At 44.2% G+C, this 13,782-nt stretch overlaps 2 protein-coding genes across 2 annotated transcripts in view; one reads left to right on the forward strand and one right to left on the reverse strand.

Annotated features, from left to right (window-relative positions):
* Window positions 1-215: 215 nt before the first annotated feature.
* LOC128872926 (ionotropic receptor 25a) lies at window positions 216-6,506 on the reverse strand. The gene is made up of 16 exons (XM_054116113.1): window positions 6,418-6,506; window positions 5,225-5,377; window positions 4,689-4,892; window positions 4,444-4,610; window positions 4,172-4,363; window positions 3,923-4,093; window positions 3,628-3,825; window positions 3,327-3,548; window positions 2,832-2,931; window positions 2,324-2,501; window positions 2,053-2,236; window positions 1,596-1,717; window positions 1,300-1,447; window positions 1,047-1,216; window positions 857-978; window positions 216-777 (listed from the first exon to the last, which is right to left on the reverse strand). Exons 1-16 carry the CDS (start codon window positions 6,500-6,502, stop codon window positions 494-496), a joined length of 2,700 nt encoding a protein of 899 aa, XP_053972088.1. The 5' UTR covers window positions 6,503-6,506; the 3' UTR covers window positions 216-493.
* A 3,402-nt stretch (window positions 6,507-9,908) lies between these two features.
* The window catches only part of LOC128872927 (uncharacterized), a 46,716-nt gene continuing 42,842 nt past the window's right edge, over window positions 9,909-13,782 (forward strand). Inside the window, exons 1-2 of the mRNA XM_054116114.1 lie at window positions 9,909-10,002; window positions 10,738-12,489. Of these exons, the coding sequence (XP_053972089.1) occupies window positions 12,396-12,489 (94 nt within the window). The 5' untranslated portion in view covers window positions 9,909-10,002; window positions 10,738-12,395. The remainder of the gene's footprint in view (window positions 10,003-10,737; window positions 12,490-13,782) is intronic.

The following is a 13,782-nucleotide window of genomic DNA, read 5'->3' on the forward strand; positions in this document are numbered from 1 at the left end:
CTTTCATTTATGCAATTCCGTTACCACGATCAGACTAAAAAGTATGGGACAATAACCCGCAAGCACGATCGATCTTCCACGAGGCTCCGTCGCCTAATATTTATTTAGTTCGGTGGCATATTGTATTTGTCCTCTGGAAAAAAAAATCAAACGACACGATAGTTGGCGAAGGCATCGGCAATCAATATGTCGATTCGTAGACAATTCGTTTCGCAATAACTTTTATTAATCCGTAGCTTTACAATTATTTCCGGGACTCGCGTGGCGCGCGACGAATCAGTGTTGCGAGCTGTCGATACCGAAGTGAAAGAGTGAAAGACACTGGCTGCTGTAAAGGGTCGTTACATAAAGTTTGATTCGCATTCTCGTTGCTCTGGAATAACGTTTATTAGCAATGGAACGTGATCTTTTGTACAGAATAAATATATCTATCGTTAATCGTTTTGCCACCGGAAATTCTGTCGCTGCGACATTATTCTCTATCGCGAAGATTTCACTCTTTGAAGGTAAAGTTACGCGGGTAGACCGAAATATGAGATACGCGAGGTAGATTCGTCGTCGTTTTCTCGAATAATGCGTTAGTAGGGGCTGGTTTCATCTGTAGCTTCGACGCCATCTTCTGCAGCATCACCTTCTCGTTTTCGATGCCCTTGGGCTTCTTCTTGTCTTTTCGCTTGTTCTTTTGCGAATCGCTGCGTTTACGATAATAGAGGACTTCCCCGGCCAGAGTGATCATCGCCAAAGCGAGCCCGAACAGAGTCGCTATGAACACTCCGCCTAAACGTTTCGTTAAACTTCTAGTGACATTTATTGTTTATTAATAAAAAAACTGCTAACAAAAGTGACTTCAACCTACCCAGGCTTTCCAGCGTAATTCCTTCGTTGTCGTCGGAATCCAGGCACTGCGCCTTCAGGGACTGGTTCCAATACTTGGACGTCAGCGTCTCGAAATACCTGTCCTTCTGCAGGTCCAGGATCCTGCAACGAATAGACCGAAATAAGAAAAACAAGGAATCCTCGCGGAAAGCTCGATTTGACACAGGTACCTTCTGCTGATCTCCTCCTGCAGGTGGCTTCCTTGTTGGACAGCGATTGCGTAAGGTTGTTCGGCAAACACCTCGCCGACCTCGGTCAGATTGCAGTTCCTAGTTACTTCATACTTTATCGCCGACGAGTCGTGGATGAAAGCGAATTCTGAGTTCTCGCTTTCTATCACCTGAACAAGAGACAAAAAATGGCGACCGACGTGTCAGTGATTTTTCCTCGGCAATCGTTTCGACGACGATTACCTCCTCCTACCTTTCGAAAGCCTTCCTCTGCGCTCTTCACCGGGCCGACTTGCGTGATGGCTTGCAGTATGTGACCGTATTGTTCCTTGATAGGATAATCCCATACACGGTATTCTACCTGGTCGCTCGTGCTGTTCAGCGTGATCTCTTTCCAGACACTGTGGGAAATTTTATTCGATTTCGAACATAGATATCTCCAGCATTTAATAGAGGTACAAATGTAGTAAAATTAGCGAATAAATAAATTAATAAAGCGACTAAAATAGTCGAACGAATGCTGCACGTTCCACTAAATTATCGACTCACGTATACAACTTGTCCTCCGCGTTTTTCATGTTCATGAAGTACCGGTGAACGCTGTGATTGGCCAAAACGGTGTAATTTATCCGCGATTGCCTCGCTAATTGCTCCAACGATTGCACGGGTGTCTACATCGAGGGGATGCGGTTAATCGCATAACGTTTTCGTGGACCGTATAGTTTGTGGCGATACGAGCCGTAAAAAAGGTCAGCGGAGCATTGAAATTATTGACGAGCATGCTTATCGATCACATAAGAAAAAAATGTGCAACCACGTATCGAGGTAACACATGAAACCAAAATATGCATACAAGTGTTCCTTTCCAGTGAATAATAATATTAAAATGCAACGACGATCTACGCAATTAAGAAAACGAAGAGGCTTCTTATATAGAAGGATTCTTCTTTTTTCTAAGAATATTAATTTTGTGTGCGATATATGTATATGAAAATAGACGAAGAACCTGCATTCTTTCCACTGTAAGAAAAGCTGCTAAATTCGCAGTGAACGTGGCGAGCATCAGAACGACGAATAGCCAATACGCAGCTACGAGAGTTCTGCTGGACAGAGCTTTGGGAGCTTCGCCTCCACCTTGGGGCGTGAACGAGGTCAGGGCGAACCAAAAGCTCTCCTTCAACGTGAAATCTCTGTGGAAAGAGATCCCGTTTAAAAATTACACGTATCAATATTTGAAAGTGAAAACGATGATTACAAAAGTATAGCGAAATTCTTACCGACAAGGATATGGATACAGACGTTTGTTGTTCTTCGCGCTGTAGGGGGAATACTTGTCCAATATCCAAATCATGATTCCTGTCAGCGTCAACGCCCCCACGATGCTCAGCCAGACTTCGACTTTGAGGACCGTCATGAATTTGAACAAGGACGGTTTACGAACGGGTTTTCTTATTACTTGAAAAAAAAAAAAATAATTGTTTAACAGAAAACTTACCACGATCGGTGAAATGGCCGTTTCCAAGTTTTTATATACAGTTCTTATATGTTATATATAAATCCTATACAATTGTTTCATGCATTATTCAATTTAGTTTCACGTGAAATATATTTCCATTTGATTAAGAAAAATTGTCGCATTTAATTGAACGTCGGTAGGTTTAGTGTTAATAAAATCTAATTGAATAAAGTCTTTCACTTACTCTTGCGAGTTAATGCAACCAGTGTCAACTACCTATGTTTGGAACAACCTATATACGAGTAGCCGTGTAAACAGACATTTCTTACCAATCAGTATACCAGACTGCTCGAAGTAAGGGGCAACGAAATCGATCACCTCCTCGCGTTCCGATGTCATTGTCAGCGCGGCAACCACGATATCAGTTTCCTGTGGAACAAAATTCTTTTTTTAAGAGTAAGTTCATAACAAACGTCGTCTTTTTTAATTACGAGTTGAGCAATTTGGCGAATGTCCTCCTTTGTGCACACTAGTGCGACTAGTATCACTGTTGCAGGCGCTTGGAAACTATAGTGCGTTACAAAAGTAAGTTTACGTAAAAAGATTCAAATTTGATACCGGACTTTTAAAGCGAGTTGTACAGTTGCAATTGTTTTGTTTTTCACTTCTGAACAAAAGAGAAAAAAATAAACGTCAGCTGTCAAAATTATTCAAATAATAAATACATTGACATTTTTTAAAAATTTAATTTGGAAAATCAGGCTTCTAAGGGTTAATATAGCGAAAATGAAAGAACATTGTGTCCTGTGTTTTTCTCAACTCACTCCCTTTGAAAGGTCGCCAATCAACCCGTTCCACTGTCCGTTGGCCATCTTCTTTCCAAATTCTCGATCTTCCGGTACGACGATGTCGTAATCAAATTGCATCTCTTCAGAAAGTTTCTTTATGAAGTCTATGCAGTAACCGTCCCACATCTCCTTTCCGTTTTCATCCTTCATGACGTGGCCGGTCGCTGGATCCACTTTGGGCATCGTCCAGGGAACTGACTGATACAATTTATAACAAATTCTTAAACTCGTTCGACGACCCCAATGTCTGTTAAACGTAAAAGACTGTAAAAGTTACAGGAGCAGTTCCGATTCGAAAGAATCTCTTGGCAGGTTCTATCTTCTTCCCGTCGGCCTCCTTAATTTTCGTTCTTCTAGTCCAAGTGGCGAGCGGCTCCAAAACTCCATTTTGCAGGATCTCCATTTCGATCTCCGCTTTGTACGTGATCAGTCCTTTGTCCGACAAGTAGTCGAAGGTATCGTTGCCTCCTAATTTCTAACGCCGTGGAATATCGACATTTAATAACGCTTCGTTCGAAATTTGTTCGTTTTAATCGCTCATAGAAACGCGCGAAATTCTCGGCGCGACTCACGGCTATCAAGTTCTTGTTGAACGCCTCGGATGTGGCGTTTGAGACCGTTTGAGTAGCGTTCGGCGAATTGCATCGAGTAGGCTTTGGCTCCACGCTGATCCCAGACTTCTGGAGCTCGCTCATCAGGTTCACCAGCAAGCCCAACAATCGTCTGAAGTATTGTGGAAATATCTGAATAGAAGAGATAAAGAGAAAGAGATCACTTCCGAACAAGAACGATACGTAAAGACTAAAGGAATGTTTGAATACTTGAACATCGGGAGGACAATTGCAGGACGGTTCACCGATCAGCCGACAACAGACCTCCGTACGTAGCGACAGAACGGTCACCGAAACGTTTAATTGCGAGTCCCCGTTGAGGTACTTGAAGTCCTTGTAGTTATTGTCGGTGAACACCAAGTACCAGATTCCATTTCTTTTCACCAGGCCCCCCTGAACGGCCTGCAAAGTTACGCCACGTAAGAAATCTTCCGAAGGCAGCTGAAGAAGCATCCACTCTGCTCTGCTCGCATATAAGTCACCGTTCTGAATAGTTCCTCCATCCTCGGCGTGCTGGCGTAAATCGCGTAATAAGATGGCGACGGTCTCATGCTCCGTATCTTGGACACTGTTTTGTCCGTGAACTCGTCGATGACGACCAACCGTATAATCGAGTTCCCGATCAGATAGTACAAGCTCTGATTCAGCTCTGCAATAAAAAGAGCTCGTTTAGCAAACAGCTGCCAAAAGGTCAGCGAAGATCGCAAGAAGAACGAAGTCAAGGTACCCCTTTCATCTTCGAAGATCAGGCCCACGTCCGTTGCGTTCTTCAACATCAAAAGATCATCGATCGCCTGCACGTACGAATTTATCTGGCAATCCCCGCGTTTGTATATTATTCCGTTCTCGTCGGCTACGTTTCGAAGCTTCTCCCAACCGGTCCAAGTCAGATCGAGTATGATACTGATTCCCTTAAATAAGGCAGCACATACTGCAAGTTGATTTTAACGAAACCAGAATAAGAATGAAGCGCGGCTGAAGCGGGGAAGATTAATAATAGAATGTTGCTAACAATAGTCGGAGCACAAGGGTCCGAGTCGTGTTTAGTTAACCAGATTCGATATCGTGTTCAACGATTACTGTATTTTTTTACAGTCATTGATACTTGGAAAAGGCCACGGACGCCTCGAATGAAGTTGCCAGTGCCGCCGAGACTTTTGAATCACGTTCAAACGTAAACACGACTCGTCGAGTACCCTACTATTGATAGAAACTGCGGCCGTGAAGACATCGAAGACTTCACACGACCGTTGTTTCCATAACCTTTTTCAAAACTGGCAAGCACGTTTGCTCTGTCCACAGTGACGGTGGAAATGTGAACGGTGATGATGTCGTCGCCGAACTTCTTCTCCGTCTGAGGTGCAGCGTCGTTCAGAATGCTTAAAAGCGGCGTGTCCGGTTCCTCGATCACTATCACTACATGGAATAACGATGAACCAATTTAGAGGACGGATCTAAGTAGCAGTAAACAGTTACGCGGATAAGCTGCTGTTTTTATTAAACAAATAATGGATCGGTGGCTCTTTATCTTTCATTCGTTAATCTAAACATTCTATCTAGATGAGAATTTTGCCGTAATATTTGATTGAAATGCGTAATTACACGATGCACGCGACCTCGTTACGTTTGCGACTAACATTCATTATTGCATCGTTAGATGCCCGTTTATTCAGACAGATCGTATCTAATGGCGCGCTAATTGTCTGCGCGTTACACGTCACCGATGCTCGTGAGAAAATACACGCCAATTAGTTAAGATGCATTTCCTATTGAAATAATGAAATAAAAAGCGGAGCGAAACGTACAGAATATTTGACCGTTTCTGTAAATGAAAATGGTAGAGTATCGCTATTTAATGGTACGGCATGTCCGAAACAATGATCCACGATATCTCGTACATGTCTTGTAACTATTACCCTGTTATCATCCTCGATCATCGCCGATGCAGTTTCCTTTATCGTGTCAAGGGTACAAATGTCGGGGCAGGAGATGCGGAAAGTTGTAGTCAGACATTTAGCATATAAATAATTCAGAAATAGAAGTTGATTTTCGTATCGGTGTATCGGGAACGAATGCAACTTTTATGCGATACAATCAATGTTTCAAAGGTTGCACATAGACGAAAGGAACTTGTAGAATTAAATCAAGAGAAGTTTTTCTTGATCGGCTTATATGGAATAAGTGTGAAATAATGCTCTTCGTTGGAAAATATTTTGTGCTTCGACTTTGATTCTAGGTCCTCTTTGAGGCAACAAATATTTATTTTTAATATTCCAACAACGATCTAGTTTTTTCGTAACTATAGTCAGATTTCCCTTGAGGAACATGTTATAGACACCATCATCATTCCTCGTCAAACACTGAACAATGCCGCGTAACGAAAACGCGTAAACCGTCCTCGATCGACAAATGTTTCGAAAATCGGCTTCGAAAAAGGTACCGTGAAGAAGACTTACGCATGGCCATCGGTGTTTGACAGAGAGAAGATCCGATGAACGAGGTGAAAAGCAACAGACTCGCGGCCAGTGCCGTCGCAGACATAGCGAAGAACCAAGTCGGTGCCGGATGAACGGACTAACAGTTGTATACCTCGCAAACGAACGGAGAACCTAGAGGATAACGACGACGACGACAACGACGCCTGCGCCGGATGGACACGTTGACTGCTTATGAATATTATATCGGTGCCTATCAAATCGTGATCCTTTTCCCCTGTGGATGCACTTTACCTACGAAATCACGAGGAAACAAAGAACCAGCCACGATATGACATCCTGCCACGCTACGTCTTCCAGCGGGCATCGATTTATCGGTCGACCTGTCGGCCGCCAAGGATTATCAACCTGATTGCACGCGGTCGATGGTACGGTTCCGTAAATCGCAAATTCTTTTGCGCTGAAAGAATTCTAGGTTTAACTCTTTGCGGTCGTGTTTGCCGTCTGGTGATCATACTGGCCGGAATTATTTTTGGGTAACGTGAGTTCGGTCGATTGTTGCTTGTAAAGCGTACCTATTTTATTTAAACGAGTTTGTTTAAGTTATGTGCATATTATTTATTTTCGAAGGTCGTTTTTAAGGTCAATTCAAAGTCACCAGACTTCTCCAGTGTTAGCAAAAGTTACTGTATTCGTTATTGTATGTATACTAACACGCTTAAAAGTTAGTATTCGGTGTTTAGACGTGTCACCGTTCTTCGTGTTAGAGGCAACACGATTTTGGTGTATCGATTGTAAGAATATTTCTGATTGAAAGTTTAATGAAGCCGTGTCATGCCAAGGCAAAATATACAAGTTTACTCGATAGGTGAGTAGGCGGATCCTTTTAACCAAAGTTTTAGAATTATTATTTAGTCACTTAGTTTCAGTAGAAAAATGGTAATTATTATTACTTAAAAATGGAGTAAGAGGAAAATAATACAATGAGATGGGAGACGAAAGATTAACCCCATTTTCCACGGCAATAAATGATCGATACGCATATTATCGATTCGTTCCACGCGATGTACAGTTACGTCCAAGCGGAACGGTTACGGAAAGGAAGCCTGTAATCTCAAATCGCTTACTGAAAACTCCAATTTTCTAATCGATAATTGATTATATCGCGTTGTCGCCGACCGTGAAACAGAGAATGCAAGGAATCGTTTTCCACCGCTGACTGACGCAACGTCGATTGGTAACGTTTCAGACATCGCTATTCTCACGTGCGCTGAACGATAAAGTTCGCTTCGAATCGGTTTGCAGGCAAATCGCTCCATCGGACGTAGAATTGAATCGCGAGCGATGAAAGGAAATAAGAGGAAGGAGAAGGAAGAAAAGAATACGGAAAGACGGAGGATACGATAGAATCTCAGTTTCTCGATTGATAGATCTTGGAACGCCGGACGGGCTCTCGGCCACGGCAGACATCACGTTTTCCCATTATCAATCCTGATCATGGTCTAAGGTTGATTAATTTCCATGGTTGAGGAAACAGTGAATCGATGATGCGCGGTCACAAAGAATAATGACGCAAAGATCGAGATTGCGCCGCAGATGTTCCTCGCCGTGGCAGGTGAAGCGAAATGCTTCAATAATCTCGCACTATTTTTAAGTGGATCTCGGATGTCCTTTATCCGAGCAGCCACCATCATTTCTCGCCACTTTCTGCTCAACGCCTGTAAAATAGTATGATACGACACGGTCTAACGTTTTTATAAAAGTTGACTTCATTTGGCGAACCATGACACCGATGGCCATACCTCGATCGTTTCTAAATAGTTTCTAATAAACGGATCACCAAATTACTTGTAAAAAATGTATTTATAAACGACAAAACTCCAGAGTTTATACAATAAATTGTTTCACTGGATAAAATTTTCTACATAGTTGTTCACGTTGTAAAGTTTCAGAAAGGAATGAAAAATAATATATAATTATATATACCGTTACCGCTAATGGATTAAGTATTTCTGAAATCACCTTTCATCCGGAGATAACGGTAAAGAAAATTTACCAATAGAATAAAAAATTAAAAATGGGACAGAAACGATAGGAGGGCGCCACGTGGTTGCCAGCAACCTCTTTACTCTAAATGTTTGTATATCGCTAACAGATGTCGCCGCATGTGCTCGCACTACGCGTTTGAAAAGACATCTTGATTACCGTTCCGTCCGTTGCATTTCGCTTTATGAATCGGTGCATTGCATTGCGTCATATTTTGCCTTGCATAATACAAGATTTTATCATAGTTTACGTGAATAAACATTGATACAACCGGCGGAACTCAATAAAATAGTCGATAAAATAGAAAGTGACATCATCGTCCTGTGTAAAAAAAAAATTATTCGACTATAACGTTGGAGCGTTACATTAAAATTCTTCTGCTTCTTAACGTGTGAAATCGATAGTCTTTGTAGAGTTTTATGCTTTTGTAGATTTTATTTAAACAAGTAATTTATGGAAAGTGGTACGGAGGAACAGGAAAGTATACAAGGATGTATGATTTCAGTCATCGTAACTGTAGCCACAAATTGTGCTTCTTTCAACGTGCCAGAGATCGAATGGATCGTAAAAGAATGTTTGAAAAATACGCGCGGAATGATAGTCGAAACGGCAGCTTTTCTGCCGTGCTGACGAATTTCGTCGAAGAGTGTCGGTATATTTTTCTTGCATAATTTAGTTCGCCAGACGCTGCACTTCTTTTAATCGACGCCAATTTTTAGCTTAAAATACTGTCCCAGTTCCATGGAATATGGAACGTGTAATGTGCGATCCCCTAATTTTAACAATACACAAACGTAACGTAACCTTCCTCGGTATCTAATCAAAGTCACAACTGAAAATTACAGATATTGTAGAAAAAACAGCAACGCGATGCATTACTGGAAAATAATATTAGCGCAAATCGCAAGGCGATGAAAGCGTGTACGTGAGACCGGTTGATACACAATTTAACTACCGTTACGAGACACTCCAGGACGAGGTTCCGTCGGTTGAACGAGGAAGGGAAAAAATAGAAGAGAAGAAAATACATGCCGAAGCGCGTGCACTAGAAACGAAATGCACGCGTCAAGACGTATTACAATTTCACGCACGAAAAGTTCCAACGAAAGGTTCGTGGAACGCGAGTGCAACAAATTACAGGGTTCGTGTACGAAGCGCGGTTAATGTCTCTGGAACGAAATTCGTGGCACAGGGTTTTGCAAAAGTCTCTACTCATTTACTTACGAACATTCGACGTGATAGCTACCCGGCGAAGGAAGAAAGGAAGGAAAGAATGGAATTTTATTCAAGAAACGCTCTAATACGGGAAGTCAGAGCTCGGTGATTTCCGGATGTGATCGGTTGTTTCCGGCACGGACGCCCTCCCGAACTAAACCATTCATTCGACAGAGCGAGAGACGGCGGTTAGACCAAGAAGGGGATAGGAAGGCGATAGGTGCGAAAGAGAAACCTCCGGTAGAACAAGAAGGGAACGAATGAGTGAGTGAGTGAGAACATTAGAGAAACACCGAGGGAAGGGCACGAGGAAAGAGGATGGAAAGCGGTGCAGCTCGGAGGGGGGTAAGGAGAATACACGAAAGGTAGAGATGCCAGATCGAGGGCGCTAGTCATAGAGAATTTCCCCTTCCACGTACACATACTGATGCACAAGCCGCGTATACGCAAGCTTAGCACTTCGGGTAACTTCGGGAAAACGAGAGAGAAGACGAATACAAGTTCCTCCTTCTCGTTTTCGACGCAACTGAATTTTATTTTACTCTTATCGTTGGGTATTTCGCTTATCAATCTTTTATTGTTGTCACAAAAGGATGAAAAATCGTATGTAATCTTCTTCCTCGATATCTCAGACCTTTTCATCCTCATTAGATTATCCATCGAGATTAGTTAGAAGTACACCCTGAAAGGCTCTCTAAATGTATATATTATTTAAAAGTTGATGGTAAAGTAGGAACTGTCGCGAAACTAAAATACAAAATGAAAAATATCTAGGCGGTAACATACCGACATGCGTTCAAATCGCCAAAAACGTTCGGATGGCAAATGTTAGCATTGTTGGCATATTCTATCTATAAAAGTAAACGACCATCAACGAAGATTGTATTCCGTTTGCCGGCAATTCGAACTTCAGCTGTGCCGAGAATGAGAAGGAAATATTCGCTTTAGCCTTCTTTCTCGACTTGCCGAAGTTGACCGAAGCGCGGAGCTCGTGTACACGCGACTCGCGCATTAGTATGTACATATAGAGGGGGAAATTCTCTATGGTTGGTGTCCTCGAACTGGCATCTCTGGAGGTAGGCTCGGCCGATTCGAGAAGGCTGGTAGACTGGTAGACAAGAGCAAGAAAGCGAGGGAGCATACTGACTGGCAGACAGACTGGCCGGCCGCACTGTAGTTCGCAGAGCACTCCTAGCGAATCGGCAGCAGATGTGGCCAGTTAGCTCGGTGCTGTGTGCTCGTCCGGATCTCGGAGTGCCGTGGATTTCAATGCACCGACCGAATCCGCAGTCGATAGCAGCGACAACGACCAGTTCACGAGCGTGACCCTCGCCGCGTGACGAGGGTTGAAAAAGATGCGTACGTAGAGGCTTCGAGTCCGGTGACAAGTCGTTGCGGATCGGAGAGACCCGTGGTAGAGAGCATCGACGTACTTAGGAAAAGGTGGCAAAGAGGAAAAATACGGTGTCGGGGCACGATTAACGAGCAAGAAGAGGATAAGGAATCGAATGGAACAGTCGGTCGCGCGCCAGCTCCAAGAACGCAGTGACCGTCGTACCTGTCCGTCGGTGGCTGAAAACTTGCCCGATCGAGACTCGGTAGTGATATGGCAACGTTGCTGGTGGCTCGCGAGCGGAGGAGTCAGTCGTCGCTCGGCTGTTCAGTCGTAGTCTGTGTCTGACAGTGCAGTGTCGCTGTCAATATAACCGCGAGGGCCCGTCAGGGCCCACGAGCAGCGCGAATACACCGCGGTGTCACGATGACATATTTAAGAAGATCCCGAACGAGTAGCACGAGTATCGCATGGACAATCGCAGAGACACGTACATTGCTTCTACGATAGCGCGTTCGTGTATCGTCGGGGCTCGATATCGCTGTAAAATAGCCCATGGGAGAAGAGAGAGTTCGTTCGCTCTTGAGAGCAGTAACAGTGCCGTAGCGTGTAATCGCGGTGTGTCCTTTTTCCGAGCTTTTCAGCGTAAACAGTTCCTAAAGTGCGCGCGTTCTTTCGCGTACACATCTCGAACGTCGAGAAACGAATGAGTGCGTGAATCGTGACAACACGTCGTGTCTCGGAGTGTGTACGGTGAGAGAGAATCCGTCCCTCTCTTTCTCTCTTCTGTGGTCGGACTTTACGCCGTCGTACGCGCTTCTCCCCCCTCCCTTCGCGTGGCTGTTCCTTTCTCCTTCTCCGTCGCTCTAAGGCCCATTTATCTATCCCGTATCGGACGTACGTCTCCGTCTTTCGCAGTCTCTACCGACATATTTCGTCTGTGTGTGCGCTGGCAGAGTTTCACTGGCGCGACACGGCACGCGCGCACGCCGCACGACCACACGACACGACACGTAAACGAAACCGATCGCCGAGAGACGAACACACACGGGAGTGTCAAAGATCCGAGGAAAAATCACAGGCAATGGGAACAGTGTGTGCCGTGGACTGAAAAACAGTGCGCGACCGTTCGGTTGTCCCGTTCGTGGTGTGGATCTTTGGGCTTGCTCGCTCGCTTGCATTTCATCCGGTGTGCCTCTGTGTTGTCCCTTTACCGAAGGAGGAAGAGAGGTTAGGTTAGGCTAGGACTCGCATCACCCCCGGCACCTATATCCGTCCTTGTCTTGCGGCCTCTCACTCCTATTCCCCCCTCTTCCTCTGACTTACGCCAAGAGGAACGCAGCAGCACGAGAGACCGACCGACTACCGCACGCAGGACAATCGGGGAAAGAGAAGGAAAACACAAATGCCGATCGCCGGTGGAATTCTGGTCGCTGGAACCGCGGCTCATTGCCTGTCTTCCGCCGCTGGCATGCTTCGATTCCTCGCTAGACTTTCAGGTTAGCACGCAATCATCTATTACAATGCTCGACTGTAAAGTCCGCTCGCACACGGCCGCGTGTCGTCGATTTTTCGTTGGAAAAGAATAGTGCACGGGGAAAAGTGACACCGCGATACGTATCGATGCCACGAACTATTCGTTAACGAGATGTGCGCTCGACGTGCGTACATCTTCTTTGATTGGATAAATTTGACGAATATGGCGGTCATCGAAAAATAATATACTTTTTATCATGTTTCTATACTAGTACTAATCGAAATAATAGCTTGCTCTGTGAAAATATATTTGACACGGTAGTGTTCTCGACGAACTTAACGTAACGAAACTTCAGGTCTCTTCGGTAATGTAGCGTCTATAATAACGAAATACAATTTACTTTCCGACAGACGGTAACAAAAGACTAATTACACGGTAGAAATTATTACAGAATGTGGTAATTTTTATTACTCATGTGTGCACTGGAAAGCATGCACTCTTCCATTTTCGTTTCACTGTTCGATGCTTAACGGTTGGGAATAAAAATGTCTCGTTTTTCGTCTGTTGCCATGACGTTTCGTTATGTTTCTTTTCCATGGCTCTCGATATCTCTTGCTTTTCTTTTCCATGCATAATCGACAAAGCGTACCGTTGACGAGATTCCTCCCGGAAAAATCGCTATTTTCTCGACGGTGTCTAGTCGCGAGGGGGCAGGGGGTTGCCAGGGAATCCATGCGATTTCGATTCTCAGACTTTCGAGTCGGTGCACCGCTACTGCTAGCCGTTAAATGCAAGCGTACAGCAGCGGACGACGTAGACAGAATAAGAGGAACAAAAACGAGAGACGGCCTCGCTCGTACGCGCGCGGTATAATACGAGTCGCGTGTACCTATACCTCGTGTAGAGAGGATTGACGTGTATCGACTCGAATTTCTATCGTCTCGCGTGAAATTAACCTCCCCCTCTGGCCCTCTGTAATCCGTGTCCGTCGAGATCGTTGCTAATATGGCCTCCTCGTATTTCACGAATTTTTTCCGCGATCATACGAACCCTCCGTGCCCCCTTTCGAACAATTATAATTCATTCTACATAGTTCTTCCCACAGACGATACAAGCACGCAACCCCTATCGAATTTCGAAATATTCCGCGAAATTCGGATTAGGAAACGTTATTTCAATATCTCATGTCTCGGGGTTTTCACGCATCCGGTGCAGATAACGGTTCGCGTTTATCGGCTCGATTTGGATTAACTTTATCACGGGACGATTCTTAGCCAACAAGAAATATTCGGGAGAATTCTGATTATCTCGTCGA

The sequence above is a fragment of the Hylaeus volcanicus genome, chromosome 2, assembly GCF_026283585.1.
Source record: "Hylaeus volcanicus isolate JK05 chromosome 2, UHH_iyHylVolc1.0_haploid, whole genome shotgun sequence".
Classification (NCBI taxonomy): domain Eukaryota; kingdom Metazoa; phylum Arthropoda; class Insecta; order Hymenoptera; family Colletidae; genus Hylaeus; species Hylaeus volcanicus.